Genomic DNA, 20,074 nt, shown 5'->3' with positions numbered 1-20,074 from the left:
CTCATTGTAAATTGATTAAAGTCTTCAGTAGGTCACAGACCTCTCTCAGATCAGTAAAAACTTTAGGTCCGACTTTAAAATTTTGATGTAGATATAGCTTCAGAATAGTACGTAGTTCATGTGGATTGTGACATCTAGTCAAAATCAGGATGCTGAATTAAATTAATTGCTGCACATCCAGGTCTCTGCCATAGTGAGCTATTCTAGAACTTTAAAACTTCTACTGTAACTGGCACTGTACCTTGCTGAGAATGATTTGGTAAATTCCTGTTTCCAGTAGGAGGAAACTAATTCCTTGAGTACCTTTTAGATGTGAATTAGATGAAGCTTATGTCTAGAAAATGGTTACAATTCTCTAAAATTTGTTAAAATTTTTCTGACCATATGCAAGTAGTTGTGCGAACACACTGGAAGATAAATTTACCTCATGTTGTTTATGCAGTGTAATTTTCTTCTTGCAGGTACTTAGTTTTCATTTAAAAGGGCAACATGGAGAGTATTCATTAAAGGCAGAAACACTACATTATTGTACTGTGATTAAAGATGTATGACATTGCTTCATGGTGTTTTGAGTCCTTAATGCTATAGTAGAGGCGAGACTGACATATAAAAAAGCAGGCACAAAGCTTTAGTTCTGTGATGTTTCTGGTCTTGACCCCGTTCTTTATCAAACATTAGAAGTAGTGTTTGGATTCATAAAAAAATATGGAGATGGATCACTTCTGCCAGTTAAACAGTGAACCTTACTCACATTAATTTATTCCCCGTAGGTTCACATCATATGTGCATAACATCTGTACACTAGTGGCTTAATCTCGGTTGTGATGGAACATGGAAGTCTAGTTGTCTTGTTGAGCCCTTCTATATAGGTTCAAAATTGCCTAATCATACATTGATTCTCCTGTAATACTATTCCAAAATCAACTGATTGATAGAAAATAATTTTTTTTTGTTTCTTCCCTGCCTGCATTTACTAATATTGATGAAAGCGTAATTACTATTTGCCTCAATAGTAGTAGAGAACACCTACAAAATCTTCTTTTCTTGTCTTAATCTAGATCACCAAGAAAGTAGCACTGCTTTCTAGATCAGGTGAGCATAAAGAAAATCAAGTAAGAATGTTTGGACTGAAGGAAGAACAGTTACCTGAAGTGAAGGCAGATGTAGAGGTATTTTGTTGTCTTAAAAACAATATGGGGAACAAGATCACTTGCATAGTATATGAAACAGATGGAAAATACTGAAGAAGAAAACTCAATTGGTCTCTCATCTCTGAATTCAGAGACTTTATGAAGTGCACACAGAAACACAATGGAGAATTTAAAAATTCAGGCATACCAGAAAGTGGTAAATAAGAATGCTGAGCTTAATGTATTGCCTGATATGACCTGTGGTTACTGACCTTTGCTGCTCTTAATAAATCATGTGTATATGTGTTTTGATGTGTGTAATGCTGTGCCAAAGAGCTGGCTGAGGAGTATGTCCACTCTTAAATTGGGGAACTCATTTCTTAATTTTTTTCTCGTCAATAAAAACATGCTCAGAGTTAAATTAGCTAGCCATACTTCTTGCACTTTCTAAATAAAATCTCAGCAGCAACATTTAGCTTGATGTTTAGCACATAATCTGAATAGACTTTAAGGTCTACATTACGTCGCTACCTCCTCAGTACCTTTTATTGTCCCGTTTCCTGGCTCTTTGGCCATGTTAATGCCGTAGAGGTGCCTGAGAGTGCATGTATGTATTCAGTAGAGTTTACTATTTTCAGAGATGGAGTCACATAATGCTTCAGATGACCAGTTATCCCTCCAGTAATGGTGTATGTACAATGCTTAAACTCTTTCTTTGCTGAAACAAAGGTATTTAGTTTCACAAGTTAGAAGAGCTATGTGTTTTTAGAGCAGGAAGGGAGAAAAGCACAGAGAGACTTTCATGACTCTGTTTCATCTTCTCCACTCGTCCTTCCTTCCATGTCAAAGTTTCTGTAACTCAGTAGTGACCCAGGTCTTGCTCTCACCTGCTGGTTCAGGCTGTTTACCAGCCTCTTCCCTACCAGAACATGGGAGGTGTGTGACGTACAGATTTCATCTAGGCTGCCTCCTGGCATCGTGAGTGATCCCTGCATTTTATTCAGTCTGCTAGTACTCCTCCTCCAGGCTATAAGCTCTATGAGTAAGAAAGAACTCTGCCTTGCTGAATTGTACTCATTAGAAGTGTTGTAGGAGGGAGATCTTTTAAATAATCCTGGAGTGGAACTAAACACAACACTGTCTGGCTAATGTTGAGCAATTAGTGGAAAGAAACTGGTTTTTAAGGGTGAGCCTGCTTCAGAGTCTGCCTAAGTTAAAGCTCCAGATCCAAAAAGAGAAAATAATTTGAAGGTAAATGGGAAAGAGGAGGAAAAACACTAGCCTGCTAATAAGTTCAGTGGTCTGCAGGTTTGTCCACAGGTGTTCCTTAGCTGTACTGCACTGGAAGGCAACTGCTAGTGCATCTTAACAGAAGCATGGGGAACTGAAAGGATAAATGTGAAAAGCAGGGCTTCAAACTAGGCAGTGCTTTCAGTCTTTAAAAAAATATTTTTAGAATTTCATCAAATTATTTTTCTCCAAAATTAACTATCCGTCTGACCCTGTTCTCTGTAAGGCTTGACACAATTCACTGCACTACATCTGACTGGTCCCCTTAGAACAAAAATGAAACTTGCAATTAGGTATGTATCTAAACAACTGTAAAAATGAGTGGATGCATTAAAAATCAGCAGAGACCAGATCACATCTTTTCATTACTTCAGGCAGGGGGAACTGAAACTATGAAGGACTAACTTAAAGTAGCTCTACCAGAAAAGAAGCAAACTTTTTGCAAATATAGGAAAGCCTGAGGACATACAAAGTTGATTCATTGAATCTTGTATGCAAAAGTACTTCAAAGCCAAGTACAGGCTGAATAGGCTAGTATTAGGCTGAAGCTTTGTAGTAAGATACTCACTTAGAACTCTGTGAAGGCTTTAATCATGTTTGCTTTATTTATGAAATGAGAACTGCATTTTTTTTTCAGCGTTTGTCTTTGTGCCCACAGAAGTCTTTCTCTAATTCTGCCACTAGTGACCATTTCCAGGCACATGACAATGATTTACCTGCAGAGTTTCCTTCTCCAATTATGCAAGGAAAGAATTTAGACTTGAGAATAGCATTTGCCAGCTGTGTTTTCCTTTGGGGTTGAATAGTGACTGCAGCAACTAGTTGTACAAGTAAGTGAACTAACAATATGTCTTTAACAGAGTTGCTAGACAGCTGTTCAACACTTGACTAGTTTTATCTTTAAGTGCTGTATTATTAGTAGTAAATTATTTTTAAATAAGGTACTGCATCATCTTAGAACATATAAAAAGTGCAGATAATATCTAGAAACAATATAAGAATAATATATAAAAAATGCAGACTAGCAGGAAGTAATATAGACTGTATTTTAAAAGATGTTCCTAAATGCATAAAATCAAGGACGGTTCTGTGAGGCAACTGTGACTTACAGCCACTGCAATTTAGTCACCTATTTCCTATTCAAATTTACCTTTTTTTTTCCCCTCTTCAGTAAGAAACTATGCATAAGGTTTTTAACTGAAGTTGAAAGTTCTCAGTAACAAACCCACTGTGCTCCTTTCACTAGCCGTAGACCACCTACACTTGAAGAATAGAAGCTTGTCCTAAAGCCCAATGCAGCCTGATACAGTAGGCTGAAGGGGGAATGACCCCCAGAACTGAGCAATCCCTTCAGGCTGGAGGTACTAGGATACCACTCCTATTTTTGCCCAAGGCATGTGATTCTCCAAATCGCATTATAAAGTAGTATCACTGTCTTTCTTTTAATGTATACTGCCTTGAGCAGGGTTGCAACAGGCTACCTGAAAGCAATATAAATAGACCTATCAGCAGGATCCCCACATCACTTCTCCCCTCTTATCTAAGAAATTCAGGTGTTTCCAAAAAAAAGTTCTATGTCACCTTCATAAAAAAGACCAGCACCTTGCTTCTCTCTGTTGGAGCCATCATTATTCTGGGTCCCATAAATCCTTACATGGTACAAAACACCAAAGCATTAGGAAGAGTTTTATATAGGGCAGGTTTCTTATCTAAAGACCCTTTTCCAGTCAAAAAGTACAAGACAAAACTTTGTAAATCCACTTGAGACCTAGCCTCAAAAAATATCTCTCTGTCTTCCTTGTTGAAAGCTGGAATTGTATTTACTGGAATAAGAAACAGTAGGAAAAGACAGTGACAATCTCGATGATGAAGTAAATAAATTTGCTTTAATATTAAAGACTGAAAATAGGTCTCCCAGCTGAGCTTATGGAAAAGATTCCTCATTACTTCCTTAATGCCCATTGTTCTTCACTTTCAGGAGAGCCAAATTTGTCCCATGATTGGAGAAGTGCTGATTTACAAAAATCATAGTGGGGGATTCAAGTTGTATATATCATCCTCAGTTTTATACCTAAGTTCCAGCTTTCACTGACCAGTAAGCACAGTCAGCTACTGTATGTGCCTCGAAGCTTTTCACAGCTTAACCACTTCAAGTTGCCTTCAACCATCTGCTTGCTCGAAGTGTGCATGTGGTGGAGGGGTGTCATAACTGTACCTACTTCAACCAGAAAGCACACTCAAACTCGGTTGGATTCAGTCTTTTTTAATAAATTAATGTCATTCAAAATACAGTGCCAGAACATGATGCAGCTGAACATGCTAGTAAGGTTTGTCATGAAGCACCTGTGTTCATGTTAGGTTGGCGGCGCCCCGCTACTGCTAGTGGTTCCTGGGATTAATGCCAGAGCAGCACTAGTCATCTGCTCTCCTGCACACAGAGCACAGGATATTCCTGAACAGTTTGCTTCCCACCCTCCCCCCAAAGTAAAAAAACCTGATAGCTAAGAGATATCTATACACAATCACACTACAGTAATGCTTGTTATTAAATTAACAGAAAATAAAGACCTGGTTAATCCACACTAAAACTTTGTTTTACAATGGAAAAATACATCAGCAGCAGGAAGTAATATACATGAGCCAATGTTACTGTAATACAGAATGTGGAGACATTTACTGCTTAAAGCTCCACATCGACCCGCACTATGAGGGCTGACAATTCCTATTGCAAGCCCAGCAACTTAAGTCCACACCTGGTAAACTACCAGCTGCTTGGAAGACCTGTATTCTAAATAGACAGGTATAAGTTAGTGAAAATAGAATACATGCACCTAATAACACAGCTTGACTGAACCTGCAGTCATTTTGCCCTGCGTGTTACCATACAATGGAAGATCTACCCTTCCTACCACAGGTAGATCCATGGGATTTGTTTCTTTTTCTTTTAATGGCATTACTATACCAACATGGATATTAGTATTAAGTAAGTGCAGCACAGTCCTTTAATTAGGCCACACTGACAATTATAGAACTAGCACTTAAGTAGAATATCCAGAAGTAGTTCAAATATAACTGGAAGATACTTTCAGAAGAGTTGTGACATCATCCTAGAAACAGTAACTACTTTTTTCTGAAGCTAATTTTCCTGAACCGAGACTTCATAGAACTAGAAATTAATTCTTTAGGCAAGTCAGATGCTTAAGCTCATGATATACATATATGTTTCTCGATTATCAGATAATAGTATTTCAGATTATGGAAGCCTATCTGCTCATTTCACTGATTCATACTGAATGGCGGCAAGTGTTAGGTAGGGCATAAAAATACAACTCATGAAAGACAGGTGTGACATTTCTGTTTCCAGATCTGTTCTTTCACAACCATAAATGGTTGGGATAACTAAGCACAGAATCAGTTGTGCAGTTTATTTTGGGAGCTATACAGGTGGTAAAGTAACCATCTCCCCGTCCAGCTCGAATTCATCAGCTCCATCTGGTGAGAAGAGATACGTCGGAGGTTTCCATGGGGACTCTTCCAGGCAGGATGGATACAGCTTTCCCACAGTGCACCGGAAGTCCTTCCCCAAGTCCCACAGCACACGTTCCGAGATGTGCTGCCTTAGAAACCAGCGATCGAGGTCCAGGTCATATTGATAGGTGGCATACTTCGCTCTCTCATTCATGTGGGTTTCTCGTATAAAGACACATAAAGAATTGGAGATGACGACGGCTCTGACGCACGGGTCAGAGTACCGCTTGGCAGGGATGTTGGCTGCCATTCTCCATTCATTTTTGTTCACATCATAGATTTCCACGGTTACGGAAGACCCGTCTACAGTACTGCTTGGGAGTCTTATACCAGAATTGCTGGCAATATGCAGTCCTCCAATATAGAATATTTTATCACCGAAAGCAGCAGCTGAAGCAAAACATCTACTTGTTTGTCGCATAGCCATTTCTACCCAAGCATCTGACCTGGGAAAATAACAGTACATCAAGTTGTGTGCCATTACGTAAATGCAGTTGTGAACTGCTACTGCTGTGCTCCATTGCCATGCGCAGGGCAACGGGCTTACCATGGTCCACTCATCTTTCTCGGTATCGTATCTCTCCACAGTTCTCCTGTTGAGTTCTCCCCCGACGCTGTCTCCTCCAATTGCATAGATGTATCCTTCACAGCAGACCAGGGATGGCTTTATACGAACAAAGAGCATCGGTGTCTTTGGAAACCAAGTGTTTTGCTGTGCATCAAACCAGTAAAAGCAGTTCACAGTTCTGAAGGCAGCCTGGAGTTTGCTGCTTTTACTGTGATTGGTTTTCGTGTTTTTCAGAGGAACTTGCCCACCTGCTATATAGATGTCATTATCAGGAGTTACAAGCGTCCCAACCTTATGCAAGTCAGCAGGAGGGTTGCAGAGTTTGTAAACTTTTTCTGCCTGGGGGCTATAACAGACAGAAGAATAAAGACTACCAGGGTTTTCAGCAGCAGCTTCAATGAATATCATCATCTCCTCTTTTGTCATACCAAGTCTGGGCTTGAAAAACTTGGGCATCGATTTGTACAGTCCTTGCACCACCACGGATTTATCATTGGGCGGTAAGCCTTGAAACCAGGCTCTCTGGGTTACTTCTGAAAGTGCATCGATTCGGATTTGGCTGAGAACAGAGGACAAATACTGCGAGCGCGATTCTGTGTTGTACTCCAGCCATAACATAGCAGCTTCGCGAACTGTCTCCTCCTTTTCCACATTTAAATTGTCACTGCTTAAAATATCTATCAGTAGATCATGTGACAGTTGCATGAAAGCCTCCTGGTGGTACACAGCTGTGAACTTGTGCTCTACCATCCTTTTAGCACTCTGTTTTAACTCTTCACAGCTGAAGAGATCAGCAAAACTTAATAGACGCACACAATTCTCAGCGTTAATTTTTTTGATTAAGTATTCTCTACACCGTTGTAACACATCATCTACCTGTAACGCAAAGAAACAACACACTTCAGTATTACTGCATACACAGAATCACAGAATCAACCAGGTTGGAAGAGACCTCAGGGATCATCGAGTCCAACCGCTGCCCCTACACCACCCTGTCAACTAAACCATGGCACTAAGTGCCATGTCCAGTCTTTTCTTAAACACCTCCAGAGATGGTGACTCCACCACCTCCCTGGGCAGCCCCTTCCAATGTCTAATAACCCTTTCTGTAAAGAAATTCTTCCTGATGTCCAACCTGAACCTCCCCTGGTGAAGCTTGAGGCTGTGTCCTCTTGTCCTATCGCTAGTTGCCCGGGAGAAGAGGCCGACTCCCACTTCACTACTACCTGCCTTCAGGTAGGTGTAGACTGCAATAAGGTCACCTCGGAGCCTCCTCTTCTCCAGGCTAACACAGTCTATTCCTTCACATAACAGCAGCAGGTACCTGCCTTTAGTGTGGAACACCAGAATTTAGGCCTGAATAGTATATATACACAAAAATACAGCAGTGACTTACTCAGCTGCTTCCTACAGATCAAGCACCTCACACACTTATGTCTGCTGGAGAAACTAATTTGCTAAATGTTAGAAGTGTACTGTTGTACTTCCACCCTCCATAGGGACCATAAAGCAAGGAGGGATGAGTACATGAAACGTATCTGTTAAGTAACTGCTGTCTGTACTGAGCAAACTGAACAAGAGTATTTTGAAATGACTAAACAGAAAAGACTATTTAACAAGAAAAAAATGGTTCTGAGATTAGAAGCCGTTATTTCATACTCAAAACATCCCTACCTGTAAGAAGCAGGCAGTTTCATAAAGCTGTTCTACCGTGCTGTCGCTTATTGCCAAGTTACCCGTGTATGCGTAAGTGATGATGATTTGTAACGTGGCCGCATCCACATTCCTCAGGTGTACGTGTGTTTGTTTGCTTTCGCTTAGCCCGCTCATGAACATGGCTCTGAAGAGAAATACACATATTAAGACAAGGACCAACAGGAAGTACAGTAATCTTAAAGTCACTTATCATCTGTAAGCCTTCAGTAATTACACTCCAAAAGGTGAACAGCCTTTTTGGTTGACTGTTTACAGGTGTTTAGTATTTAGCTTAGGCTACCACCTAGTATTTAAGGTAAAGCACTTGTACAGAACATTCAAAAAGTACCATTAGTGCCTTCTGTATAAATATATTTATGGAAACACTTTTGTCTTAATCAGCAGAGAACTCTAATGATTGTAGAGTTTTAATGATGAAATCTAAAACCTTTTCTATGTCAGGTGTTGCTAAGTGAGAAGAAACATCCTCCAGAAAATACTGTTGAAACTTAAACAGATTTTAGATTCTAAAACAAAAGCAGCAGATTTATGCAATGGACTGAGCTAAGTCATATCAAAAGCACGCTCCTCTGGGAGGAGAAGCAAGCTCAGAAAAAGCAGCAAGCACTAGCACTCCATGAAGTATTGCTTCTATATCATTCATAATAATATGCAGTAAACTTCAAGTTTGTAGACAAAAATCAATGACAGAAAAAACTATCAGACTTGGTCTGAAAAAAAATGCCTAAGAATTTCCATTACATCTTCCTGAAAAAGTAGAAAGGCAATTTAAAGAAAGGTTACTGTTTCCATAATGCTTTCTATGCCCATTCTGGTTTTTTATTTGCAACACAGTTAAGAACTAACTGGATTCTTGTACTGTAAGCCAAGTACTTGCCAATTTTCTTAAAATGAAGAACACTGATTTTTAAAAGCTTTATATTAGTTCAGGTTTGGTATTTATGGTTGTATTGAAAATTCAGCTCAAGGCTCTTTATATTTATTTGGGGCCTTTTATGGAACCAGGTATAAGAGACATTAGAAGGGACAGTGGGTGCACCCTGCAGTCCTGCCTCCAGCTGCAGAGGTGAAAAGGGCATGGAGATACACTCCCTAAGCAAAGCCATTCCAAAAAGCATCTGATACAAAGACAGTGCCCCACCACCGTTCCCTCCTGCCCCATCCCCATCTGTCTTCTTCTAAGCTCCTTAATTCAGGGCAGGTTGCATTTTAGGAGGGATCACTGACTGGCCAAGTGAGTATCAACTTGCCATGCAGCTTTTAAAGGTAAGCAGGACAGCAGGAGTGTCAGGAGAGACTCCTCTTCGTACAAAGGAAGACGCAGCTGCTAGAGAAGCTGGCTCTAGTGGATGCTTACACACTGCTGAGCGGGCTGTGCTGGAGCTCGGCTGCCACCGCACAGCGTTCAAGCACAAAGAGGGAAGGTAAGCTGGCTGCAGTAGTACTCAAGGGCTGGGTCACGCTAAGAGATGCTTTTGTTCTTCCCCCTCTCCTCACAGCCTCCTTCAGGGCTATCAATTTTTGATAATAAAGCTAAATTTAGGAAGCTGAGTATCTTTTCGTAAACCAAAGTAGAGAAGAAAAACAGAACATGACAAAACCACAAGCTTGATACTTCTTTTAACCAATGCCAAAACCTCATCCCATAAATAATAAACAAACACATACGAGTAAGAGATCTGACTGCATACTCTAACGCAGCACACTGCGTGGACTCGTGACAGCTTCCATGATTAGCCACCCACATTAAATCTGGCCACATTTCCACTGGCTGTTATTTTATAGACTGTTGGAACTATGTCATCTGCAGAAGACCAACGGCAACAATCATTATCTAGCGATCACATAATACTTGTTGCTAAAAATTGTACCAGGCTCATCTGAGATGAAAAACTTAACACAAAAAGCAGTAGCAACAAAAACTTAAGTGCAAGTAATAAATTATCCTTGAATACTTCCTTGCATTAGAAGTTAATTCTCTATATTCTATAGAAGAAAGCAGACAAAATACAGAAAACATTTTAGAAGTGTTCTGTATAGTGACCCCATCTCAACAGGAAAACAGCATTTGCAAACCTTCCCTTGATTGAATGGGAAAGAAAAGTTATAATCCCTCCACAGTGCCTCAGGAAGGTAAAACATGCATAGGTGTCGCCAAGACTAATCTCAAGCCTCACAATTCCTTCCAGACAGGCAGATAAATTACTGTGTTGCCAACAAAAATGATTAATCCCCGCAGAAAATTCATGGTGCCTCATCTTCTAGGACTTACTATGAAGGTATCTGCAAAAAGTAGTAGCACTTGACATACCTTATTAATAAAACCTTTTCAAAAGACAAAAAGCAGGACAGCTGGGAAGCAGGAGCTACTGAATTGAAAACTGCAACAGCATCTCAGGGGTGTGGGGGTGGGTGGAACAAAACAAACAAAACCCCAAACCAAAACCAAAAAACCACCACCCCCACACAAAAAAACCTGTTGCATTGCAGCAAGACTCTCAGGCAAGAGAGGAGCTCCTTTCTCTGAGCAGAGAAAACCAGATGATTCAGAAAAGGAAGCCATGAACTTGCAGAGCAATCCCTACTTTTAGCAGAGGCTTCTGCTAAGAAACTACAGCTCATAAACACGACAACAGAACTCCCATAGCCAAGTCACACAATCCCTTGTTAGCCTACCTTGGAAAACAAAAAAAAAGATAAAATATTTAAATATTAAGTATGAAGAATAAGAAAGGTACTAATTGTTCAGACTCAATTAACTCCCTAAAGAAAACGAACCATCACAAGTGTGATTCCCCCCCCCCTTATTGTAAAAACTACAGTACCTATCCAGAATAAGTCACAAGATGCTGGAAAATTTATTTTACTCCTTTGGTGTTGGCAAGTAATGATATTTAGGTTTTTTACTTACTTCACTGATCTTTAAAACTCTCTGCAACACATTAATTGTTAATTAATTAAGTAATATTACACTCAAACCCAGGTATCATAGATTTTCTAGATTTAACAGATCCTGCTTTGAATACTTACCTGAAATACGAGCTGCACGTTGCAAGAACCATCTTATGGCAGGGAAATTCAGTGCCCTCAACAATCAACACTATGTCAGTCAGCAACTGCTGTTCATAAAAGAATTTTAACTGCTCCAGCAAGGACACAGCATACTCGGTATTGATCTGCCTCTCGTCCTGGGTAGACATGACTGTATTCCATTAATATTTCCAGGACCAGAGAGAAAAAGTCAAGATCTTTTCGCCAGAGAAAGGTCAGTTGAATGTTTCTGATGTAACCAGGGAAGAAACGGCAGGAGGTCTGTAGCCTTCAGAAGTGATACTGATAAAATAAGGCAGCGTTATCTTGGACTGCTGAATCAATGTTTCAGACTTTGCCCCGCTATTAGGTCATCATGCTTTGCCTTGATGTCACAATCTGTTCAGAGACTTTCAAGAGCGTCTGCAGAGCTCCTGTGGAGATCTATGAAGCAGCAAACGAATGAGCAAAAGCGAAGCCTGAGGTAGATTTCGTGGCGACATCTCATGATCAGTGGCTGCACTTGAGTGACTGAAAGCAGGAAAATAAAACGAATTTAAACATTAGCACTTTTTCAAAAACCTTTCATAGTCACCCCTTAAAAGTAACTAACAAACTTATTTCTAAATTGGTACTTAATTACTTGCACAAAAACTCTTGTTGAGAAAAAAATCAAAAGTATCAAAGAGAAATGAAAAGCAGAAGAGTTTGTACATTAATTCTCATCAAGACCTAGACTCATGAATTAGGCTAATTTATTTCATCAACACAGCTTCTAAGATGGGAGAGTTAAAATGAGGTTCAGGAAGACTTTATTCCTCTTCCAAGAACAACCCAGTTTTCCCACCGAGCACACCTGTGCATTTCCTTCAACCAGTGATAAGAGCCACATTTTTTTCATTTTCATATTAAACAGCTATTATTTCTGCTTCTGCATTTTTGTCCACTTAAAGCTTATCAATACCAGACCACTAAAAATATAAATGCAGTTTCTTCAACATTCTGTCATTTTCCAACTAAACTCTCAACACCATCATCAGCTCATTTCTTTCACCTTTGGCATTCTACTGGAGAACAAGCAGAACCAGAGCGAAGGATTAAAAAACCTAACAACCGATGTTCCCAATGCTTATTTGATTCATCTTCTCTGTGCAGAAGGGCTTCACCTATTAACATTTCACATCCCATTTTTTCCCTTATGAGTCATTTCCACACAGCCAGGTAAGCGTGACCGCTGCAGACAGAGGGAAACAAAAATAAGGCGATAACAGGAGCAAAGGGATGCTGGAATAGCAGGGGTCAAGCCACTTGAGGTTAGAAGGCAATGACCATAGGCTACCAAAATCTGTTTTCTAGTTTGGACATTTCTCCTCCTCTTCAAAATGGGGTCAGGTTTTGTCCTATCTTCCATCTGAACACAGAAGCATAATTAAGAATGGGATAGTTGTGACAGTAAAATCACCATCATAAAGGACAGCAGAGTACCACATCTATCAAATACTTCCAGATTTATTTAATCTTGCACTGTTCTTTCTCATTCCAAAATTGAGGAATAACCAGGGACATGTGTGTCTAATGTCTAAGACATCACTGTCATCATAGTTCATGATGAACGGTGGATGCAGAAAGACCTTACTTGAAACAACATACTATAAATTCCATATAAAAATACACAATTTAGTGTAAGACCAAGGCTGTGGAAATACCTGCCCACTATTTCAACAGAGCCCTGCCTGTAACACAATTCAAAGACAGCTGTCTTTTAACATTCACTCACTTGAAACAGATATGCTTAATTAATGCCACTTTAATTACTACTAATTTAGTGTCACTGACCTTTTTCAGTGAAGAAATATACACAAACAGGAATCTCAAACTCCTAGTTTTCACTGGTGGTTTAACTGGAAAAGTCAAACCTAACGTTCATTGTTCGTTCAGGTGAAGCCAGTTAATTAAGAAAAATAGAAAAGGTGTTAATATTTGGGGGAGGAAGGAGGAGAGACTACTATCTGCTACAATAACAGCTACTAGCACAAGTCTTGACTTCAGACCTTCAAGATTCAGGTGCAGTTAACCACTGAAGTCACTAAACCACAAGTATATCAAGGATATACAAAGACACTGCTCACCTAAAGCAATGCCTTCTGCTTCAAGTCAGAGCTTCTTTTCACCAAATTAGTATGCATCCTACCTCTGCATCACTGACCACTATCCTGGTTATCTGATAACAGCTTCACATGCAACCTAATCCATTGACAGATTTTGCACTGAACTTCAAATGGCTACAGAGACTTCCTAAGCGTGTTAGGACCACAGAAATAAATAGCTCGTGGCTCTACTGGTATCCCGGGTCTCTCTACAGCATTGTTTTTCCTGGCTTAGGAGCGAAGTTTCAAGAACAATACAAGCCAGTGGATCAAGCTCCGTTCGGGCAGATCATCAGTAGTACTAAGCTTTAGCAAAAGAGGTCATTGATATCATAACTTCCTATTCTGATGTAATTTTAAAGAATATAAGTCTTCAGAAACAGAAAAAAAAAAGAGCAAAACTAATAAGCACTGGTTTAGTTATCAGGTAACAGAACCAGTCAAGGATGCCATGGAGAAATTGATATACACCTGCTAGTAAGATTAGAGACATTCTTGGCCGCATGCGGCTGACAGTCGATAACTGAAAAAGCAGACCTGTTCAACAGAAGACGAGTTGAAACTGTGAAATTAATTACTATAAATAGCTGGAACATTTCAGTATGACCCTCAGTAGCAGAAAAGATTGAGGAGATGACAGGAGTCTTGTTGCAGAACATTTATGTGATGTGAACCACCTCTGAACTGTAAATTTACAAAGCTGGAGTCCTTGGTTTACAGCTGATCTGAAACCGTATCGTTTCCATGATGTGCTCCAGGAAGGTACACACGGTACGAACATGCTACGTACATGATTCCTGTTTCCCACATCCATACTCTGTTTTGCTGCCAGTGATAACCATTCTCTAAAAAACAAAATTTTGTATTTGTCACAAAGTCAGGAGTCAAGTCCTATCCCCTTCTAGTGGAACCATACTACATACTCTTCAGGAGAACAATAAATACATCAAGGAGCTCTGAAATTCTGGTCTAAAATTACTATAATTTCTATTGTCATTTGCCCAAGAGAAGTGAATCTCTTCAAAACATTAGGATAAGTGGTGTAGGAACATAATTTTGTGCCTGGAAAGTCATCCATCACTCCTCTCTGAAGAGTTCAAGACAATTTTAAAGGAGATACCCTCCTCACTTTAGAGGCTAAAAAACTGAGGCACTGAAATAAGAATCAGCTTGTCCAAAGCCCCATACTTGCCAAAGGAGAACTGTAAGGGGCTTAGTTCTCCCCAGTCCCAGCCTAACATCTCACACTGCACTGTGCTTGGCTGGCATACAGCTCTTAGATCTCAGCTCACTGAAAACCTACGAACTAGAAAAGATGTCTACAGACGCACTACAGACTCCTCTAGTTCTCACAACCACACAGCAGTGAACATTTCTGATTTATGGATTAAAAGATCTATGGCTGAAATTAGCTTAACATCCTGAACTGAAATTCTGATGGAATAAAAATAATCCTTGAATACAAGTTCTATGAGTAAGACTTTCCCCTTCAACGATGCCACTGGAATGACCATTTTGTTCTGGGTAACTTCTTGGAAGTCAGCTGTCTAAAACAGGACTGGTAGGTAGCTGCTGAAAGGCCACGGCGGTGCTGGACTGCAAACTAAACCCAATTACTACTGGGTGAGCCAGAGTAACTCCCTATCAAGCTGGAGAGCAACATTAAGTAACAGGTTGATAAGAGGGTTTGGTTTTAAGTAATTACTCCTTTTGGCTTAGGTAATTTTAATGGGGTGGCTTTAACACGTGTTCATGTACTTCCAATCTGAATGAGACCATTCCAAAAATTAGTCATCTAATGTTAATGAGTTATGGGACAGGCTATTAATTGCCTTCCTTGAATCTGTTTATCTTCTGAGGTCAGGCAAAGACTGATAAAGAGAGATACATACTTCATTACACACACAGAATTGTTAACACTATATTTCAACGTATAACACTGAATAAGTATATCAACTACTTCCTATTTAATTAGTAGGGAAAGATATAAGATATATAGATATAATATTCTACAAGTGGACTAATTCAGAACAAAAATTTTGCTTTATTTTTTCCAAATTATAAGAAAGGCAAAATAGATATACAGACATGCAATTTTTTTTTTAACTTAGATATTGAAAATCCCATTAAGAAGTCTCCAGATTAGATGCCTAACTTCCAATAAAATTCTGGGAAACACTTAAAGACCTATGAAAGTTTCACAGGTTCCTATCCACATCTTCAGCCATCTAAATACCTCTCGAATTCTAACTTCACTAACTATAATTAACACCTCAATAAACCTGTATGTTTGGAAGAAAAGAAAACTCAACGAAAACTTATGTCTGTTTACATTCAACTTATTTAATCTAGTTTTAACTAATAAAAAAGCTTTAAATACTACTTTTGTGCACTTTTAAGCCAATTCCTATTCCCATCCAAGGGCAGCTTCATACAAATCACAAGTAAAAACACGTCTAAAGTGAGTCATTCACTATTTTTAACATAATAAAATATCAGAATTAAAAACTGAACAACCATAAGCCAAACTCCACAAGCATTCGTGTGTGTCCTCCCAGCTAGCAATGAAAGTACCAAGCTCAGGCACTTTGATACTTAGTTACTATTAAGGATATGCTGAGTTACAAATCACCATGTTTCAAAATGATTATGCCAACTAATAGCAAGGGGAATACAAGTACTAAAACCAATTAAAATCCATTATTTAAATCAATACATCTAGCCAACAGATCTCAAAGATAGGAAAGAAAGAAGAAAAAGGAGTTGGAAGCTCTAGATTCTTGAGTAATGTATCAATCTTCCATCCTTGGCAGCAAAGAAGAAATAGGTAATTGATGAAGCGGTTCCAGACTTGGAAGTTTTCCTCTCTTCAAAAGCCATCAAAGGTGTCTTTGATAGCACTGCAGTCCAGAAACCCAAGGACATCAAGGAGACTCTAATAAGACCACAACACATTTCACAAAAAACAAGGACCAATTTATTCCTACAATGTTATCACCTTGAAAATTACTATTCACGTGGAAACAACTGCTATTTTCCACACATATTGTGCTTGAGAGGCGAGTTACAACTTTGAGGCAGCTGAGCTTTCTGAAACTACACAGAAGCTAGAGACTAGAAGTGTCAGGCTCCATGCTACCAACGCGTCTGGTCACAATGTGCTCCTCATCACCAGTTCCTTTCTTGTTTTTCTGCTCCTAAGGAAGTTATACACTAAAGGAAATACCTGCTCAGAAATAAAATTAGCACAAGATAAGCCAACAACTTAACTTGGCAACTGGCCTTTTATGCTGAGCGCAGGTAGTTTCCATCCCCAAGGGCGTTTCTGTTTTGTGGAAAGACTTGACCTGTTTTGGAAAATTAACCTTAGAAAACAAGTGGGCCATGGATGTCTCCAGTAAGGTCCAGCCATACACCACGGATGTACAGAAAAGTGTTTTTTTCCTCTGAACTCTAGCATGTTAATGAAGCTAGTCTGTTTTATTTACAACTTAAATTCCAGTTCACAATTATACGTCACTCCGTTAAATATTCACTATGAGATATGATGACGTTCAACTATAAATTCAAGCATTTCTACATTAAGAAAGTAGATTAATAATTAATGAGGCTTAAGTAACCATAAGTTAGTTCCTGAAAGGTCAAGAGTCTTATAATGGATACCTTATTCATGCATATAAAATTTATTGTCAAAACACCACAGCCACTAAATTAAGGAAGATTTTAGGATTTGCACCAATTCTGGTCTGTTTCATAATCACATGACCAAAACAAAAAAGCCTGCCTCAAACAAAACCCCAAACCAACAACCACCTGTCCAAAATGTAGTAAAAAAAATACTACCCTAAGCAGCAACATCCTTTCTTCCGCTTTGGTCTGTTCCTGCAAGATGCTAGTTACACAGCACCAAGTATAACAGGACCCTTTTACTCCACACACAAAAATAATTAGGGGAGAGGTGTGACACCTATACCCAGATCATGAGACCACATGATTTACACATCTGAGTATACTAAATATTAAAAATTACCTATTTCTCCTAGTACATTTATGAGAAACTGAACTAAGTTGATCGTGTATTTTAATGATCTCCTAAATACATCATCTGAACACAATTCAGGTAGATACAGTCCTAGGTGAGCTGACAACAGAATGCAGCCTTTCAGGTCTACTATGATCACGAAGTGATCTAGCTGTGGCTTTGCAAGAAAGCCTCTAAAAATGCAGATGCTAACTACAACACAAATCCATTTCTAAATCAAAATTCATTTCAAAGGCAGCGGGTACCTAGCCCATTCATAATGGAAATTATAGTAAATACTGGAAACATCTTAGGCACACAGATGGCTAACTTCAAAGCTATACTATGCATATATTTAGGCTATAAAAGTTCAGGAAGAAATTTGACTCTTCATATCCACATATAAACACTGAAGCCCACCCTCACATGCTGTAGGTGCTAATACCATGTGTAAATACACAACTAGACAGATCAGCAAGGCAAGGTGGGCAATTAGAAGAACCGGCAATGCCACTACAGTGCTGTTCTCCTAGAAGACTTCATCGTGTCTGCCCCTTCAAGAGTCTTAAAAAAAACCCCACCGAAGCTGCAAACATCCCAACTTGCTCAGCTGAAGAGGAGCACTGAGCGCTGCAAGCCCTGCTGCCCTCCCCGTTACAGGCCTGAGTTCACCGTCCTCTCCTGCTTGCGGGACGCTGCGACAGGGCACTAGAGAGGGAACACGTATTGTTTTTTGCCTCTCCCTGGCACCCCGGTGCGCCGTCCCGTCCCTCCGGTGCTGTAATTCCTTCCCTCCTTCCCCCAGCAGCCCTAAGGAAGGGGGCACCTTCCTACTGCGCCAGCACCGCCGCGCTCGGGGGTCACGGACGGCCTCGCCGGCCGCACGGCTGAGCGCCCTGCCCTCTCCTCTCCTCCTCCCGGCTTCCCGAGCTCCGCCGCGCCACGAGCCGGCCCTGGCCAAGGGCGCGGAGGCGGCCGCAGCAGCCACCTCTCCTTCCTCGGGGTGCCTCTGCTGCGGGTCTCCGCCGGTGTCCAGCGGGCCCGGGAGCCGCAGCTGCCGGCCGGGAGCGGCCGCAGGTCGCGGAGGGAGCGGGCGGGAACCGCACCCAGGCTGCCGCAGAGCCCCCGCGGCGAGGGGCGGCCTACCCCCGCCCCAGCCCCGCAGGCCGCCGCCGGCGAGGAGACGGGAAGCGGCCCGCGGGGCGCGAGCGCGGGAGAGCCGCCGCCATCCCCCTCCCCGCCCCGGACAAACCTCCGACCGCCGCTTCCTCTTCTGCCTCAGCGTCCCGACCGCGGGCGGCGAGCGGCGAGGGGGCCAGGGAAGCGGGTGAGGAGGAGGAGGAGGAGGAGGATCCGGTCTCTCCCGGGCTGCGGAGGCGGCGGCCACTACACGCGCAGGCGCGCTGCCCTCCGCCGCCTCGGCCCCACAGCACCGCCGCCGCTCGGCGGCCGCTGCGTTGCGCCGCCCGCGGCCGCGCCTGCCCGCCCCTCCTGCGCATGCTCAGAGCGGGGAGAGGCGGGGAGGGGGGAGCCCCGCGCGCCAGGCCCGGAGCCTCGACCCGCCCCCATTTCCTGTTCCGCCCCCGCCGCGCTTCCCCTGCCCACGCGGGCGCCGGACGGCGCCAGGCGCGCGGGCGGACGCAGCGCCCTCTGCTGGGAGGAGCGGCTCGCTGCAGCCCGCGGGCGTGACGGCTGACGGCGGCGCGGCCCGGCCCGGCCCGGTCTGGTCCCGCTCGCCTGCCCGGGGCCCTGCTGCGGGCTGAGGCACCGCGCGGCTGGAGCGTCCTGCGGCCCAAGGCGGGAGCCTCAGAGTCGAGGTTTGCCGGCCCCGTGAGCAAACGCCGCCCGAGGCTTGCGGGGCCTTGAGCCTGCCGCAGCAGGGAAGCGTCGGGGGCGGGGGGCGCGGGAGGAGCCTGAATGCTGAAGTCTGGTCCAAGGGAAACCCTGAGGACAGGAAACTTTTTAAAAGCCAAGGAGTGGTTTTGTTTTTTTTTTATTTCCCTTTGGGTCCGTCCATCACAGAATCACAGAATCAATCAGGTTGGAAGAGACCTCTGGGATCATTGAGTCCAACCATTGCCCTGACACCACCATGTCAACTAGACCATCAAAAGAAAGGCTAAGAATTAAACTTAAAACAAAGGTGAAAACTTAATCTGATGAATGCAGGAGCTGGGGATTTAAAACATCCCAGAGAAGTCACACAAGGGACCTTCACACCAAGAGCTGCCGTCGAAGGGCCAAGGTTTGGCTGGGGAGGTCTGCGAGCAACCAGATCAGTAATCCTTCCCAGGCATTTTATACTTGGTGTTTTAGTGCAAAGGACAAGTTTAATCTGAACATCAGGGAAAGAAAAAAACAGAAATCACAGGAATTTCCCAGCCTAGAAATATAAACAGCCCCTAAGCATCCACACCTCTTTGTTTTTCTCTGGTCACTCACCTACATGCACAGTGCAGTCATTGTACTTCCTTTTCTCGCCATCTCTCCCAACACTGGTGCTCTGTCATTCAGAGATGTGAAGTTGCAAAGTGACCACTCAGATTCTCATCTCCTGTAAAGACCCAGGGCAGAGTTAAATTACAACCTTATATTTATTAAATTTCTGTTATACTTGGTAGGATACACTGTACTGGCACAAGTG

General features: G+C 41.9%; 1 protein-coding gene across 1 annotated transcript; it reads right to left on the bottom strand.

Annotated features, from left to right (window-relative positions):
* Nucleotides 1-4,667: 4,667 nt before the first annotated feature.
* KBTBD2 (kelch repeat and BTB domain containing 2) lies at nt 4,668-18,857 on the bottom strand. The gene is made up of 4 exons (XM_068404972.1): nt 18,683-18,857; nt 11,263-11,793; nt 8,191-8,356; nt 4,668-7,392 (listed from the first exon to the last, which is right to left on the bottom strand). Exons 2-4 carry the CDS (start codon nt 11,430-11,432, stop codon nt 5,857-5,859), a joined length of 1,872 nt encoding a protein of 623 aa, XP_068261073.1. The 5' UTR covers nt 11,433-11,793; nt 18,683-18,857; the 3' UTR covers nt 4,668-5,856.
* Between the last annotated feature and the right edge of the window lie 1,217 nt (nt 18,858-20,074).

This window comes from Nyctibius grandis, chromosome 7 (assembly GCF_013368605.1).
Source record: "Nyctibius grandis isolate bNycGra1 chromosome 7, bNycGra1.pri, whole genome shotgun sequence".
Taxonomy (NCBI): domain Eukaryota; kingdom Metazoa; phylum Chordata; class Aves; order Nyctibiiformes; family Nyctibiidae; genus Nyctibius; species Nyctibius grandis.
This window is presented reverse-complemented; position numbering and strand designations above follow the sequence as displayed.

Bases quoted from the DNA above. Each gene is read 5' to 3' on its own strand.
- KBTBD2 (XM_068404972.1), bottom strand. From the start codon at position 11,432: ATGTCTACCCAGGACGAGAGGCAGATCAATACCGAGTATGCTGTGTCC. The intron at 8,357-11,262 runs GTAAGTATTCAA...ATTTCTCTTCAG, and splicing joins ACGTGCAGCTCGTATTTCAG to AGCCATGTTCATGAGCGGGC. The intron at 7,393-8,190 runs GTAGGGATGTTT...TTTGCGTTACAG, and splicing joins AAACTGCCTGCTTCTTACAG to GTAGATGATGTGTTACAACG.